The following is a 1,926-nucleotide window of genomic DNA, read 5'->3' as shown; positions in this document are numbered from 1 at the left end:
CTTTTATAAGGATGTTAGCAGGTATTTACAAAGCAATGGTCTCATTTATACTGATGTCTAATTCTGTGCTCAGGGCAAGATGATCATGCAGGATAAACTTGAGAAGGAACGGAACGATGCCAAGAATGCAGTGGAAGAATACGTGTACGAAATGAGAGACAAACTCAGTGGAGAATATGAGAAATTTGTGAGTGAAGACGTAAGTATGCACCACAGTGTTCCCACCGCTGCTGTGTTTTCTCAGGGAGCATTGGGAACCGGTTAGGGTAGCCTGCCTGTGAATGCGCAGTAAAATGATTTTTTTCTTGGGGGTGGCATGCAGGTTTTATTTTGAACAACTTACATCTTTTGATTAGTGCAAAATCTCTCAAAGGCTAGTCGGTGTTGAGACATTTTGTTACATACTTGCATGCTGTTAGTGAACTGGCATGCCAATGTGTGGACATCCATGGAGGTAGCAGTTAAGAAATTAAAGGGCTTTGACTTGACTAAAACTACAAATTTGTTTTAATCTTCAGGATCGTAGCAGTTTTTCCTTGAAACTAGAAGATACTGAAAACTGGCTGTATGAGGACGGAGAAGACCAGCCAAAGCAAGTTTATGTGGATAAGCTTGTTGAGCTGAAAGTAAGTGGCTGTTCATTTCTGAGAGCAGAGCGGCGGCGGGAGGCTGCCCAGCTTAGACTCTGCAGATCCCTGCCCTAACCCAGGGGGAGAGCTCACCACGGGGACAGCTCAGGCCAGGGTGGGAAAGAAGGCAGCCTCCAGACGGTGTTTTGAAAACTCCTGTTTGTGCCTTTTGCACGGTAAGTCTAAGCCGTAAAGCATCTAAAGCAGAGTAAGCATAAGCACAGATTTTTCTGAAAACTGGGCTTAGATTTAAATGCTCCACCAAATTGGAGATTGAGTGCATTCTTACTGTCAAAGATGTGAAGACCAAGGTGCAGTTGGCACAGGGCTGTGTGTATGGTGTTGATTCTCTGTAAGCGCATCACGTGGTGTATTTAAGGAGCAAAAGTTGAGACTTTGTTTGGAAAAGGATGCACATGCAGTAGAATGAGGTGTTTCCATATTTCACCTCTAGCTTGGTGCTCCATGGCTTGCTCTCTTCTGGAATTGGGCTATTATGAATGATCTCTTCAGTGGGATTGCTCAGCCACACCTTGCAGTTTCCTGTCATTTTGGCAAGACTGGGATGCGTCTCCTTTGGGGTCCTTCACATTATGTTTTTGTTTCACTTTTATTACGGGAAATGCCAAGCACTCAGGCAAGTAGAGAGAATGAACAGTTACCAATTTATGGTCAATTCTGTTTTATCCCTTTTCCCTCCCACTCTTGGTTATTTGATTCAAGTCCCATGTGGTATACTTACCGTATATACTCGAGTATAAGCTGACCCGAATATCGCCTGAGGCCTCTAATTTTACCACAAAAACTGCATATAAAATGTGCTGAAACTATCAAAAGATACAGCTTCTGAGGTCATAAAGGCTTGAAGATAAACACACGGACATTTAGCTGAGAAGCAACAAAGCCCCCATGGAAGAAGCACATCAACCTGTGTGATCACAAGCTGTTGATGGGATTAGGTTTTAGGCATCAAAGGAAAAAACAAAATCTTATCATTGTGAATGAGGGGGAGTGCGGAGTGGAGACCCAAAGCCCATCTAGGCAACTGGGCATCCCCTTACAGAGGGGTCACGGGAGGAGATGAACTAGTCAGGGTGCAGAATACCACCAAGGAAACATACAACTTTCCTCTAGTTCCTTAATGCTCCCCTCCATCCCCCACCCCCCCACCACTGGCCACTGTAATGATCCCAATTCTATCTTACAAATCTGGCTAGACCAGAGGATGTACACTGGTACAGATAGCAACTGGAAACACAGGGAATCCAGGACAGATAAACCCCTAAGGAGGTGAGAG

General features: G+C 44.5%; 1 protein-coding gene across 1 annotated transcript in view; it reads left to right on the top strand.

Moving 5' to 3' along the window:
- Positions 1-1,926, top strand: part of HSPA4 (heat shock protein family A (Hsp70) member 4) — a 127,691-nt gene that overhangs the window by 51,093 nt on the left and 74,672 nt on the right. Inside the window, exons 10-11 of the mRNA XM_045285042.1 lie at positions 74-199; positions 519-626. Coding sequence (XP_045140977.1) covers positions 74-199; positions 519-626 — 234 coding nt within the window. The remainder of the gene's footprint in view (positions 1-73; positions 200-518; positions 627-1,926) is intronic.

This window comes from Echinops telfairi, unplaced genomic scaffold (genome assembly GCF_000313985.2).
Source record: "Echinops telfairi isolate 266 unplaced genomic scaffold, ASM31398v2 ScPeMD7_7469;HRSCAF=8507_1, whole genome shotgun sequence".
Taxonomy (NCBI): domain Eukaryota; kingdom Metazoa; phylum Chordata; class Mammalia; order Afrosoricida; family Tenrecidae; genus Echinops; species Echinops telfairi.
Note: the sequence above shows the minus strand (reverse complement) of the source record. Positions and strands in the feature narration are given on the sequence as shown.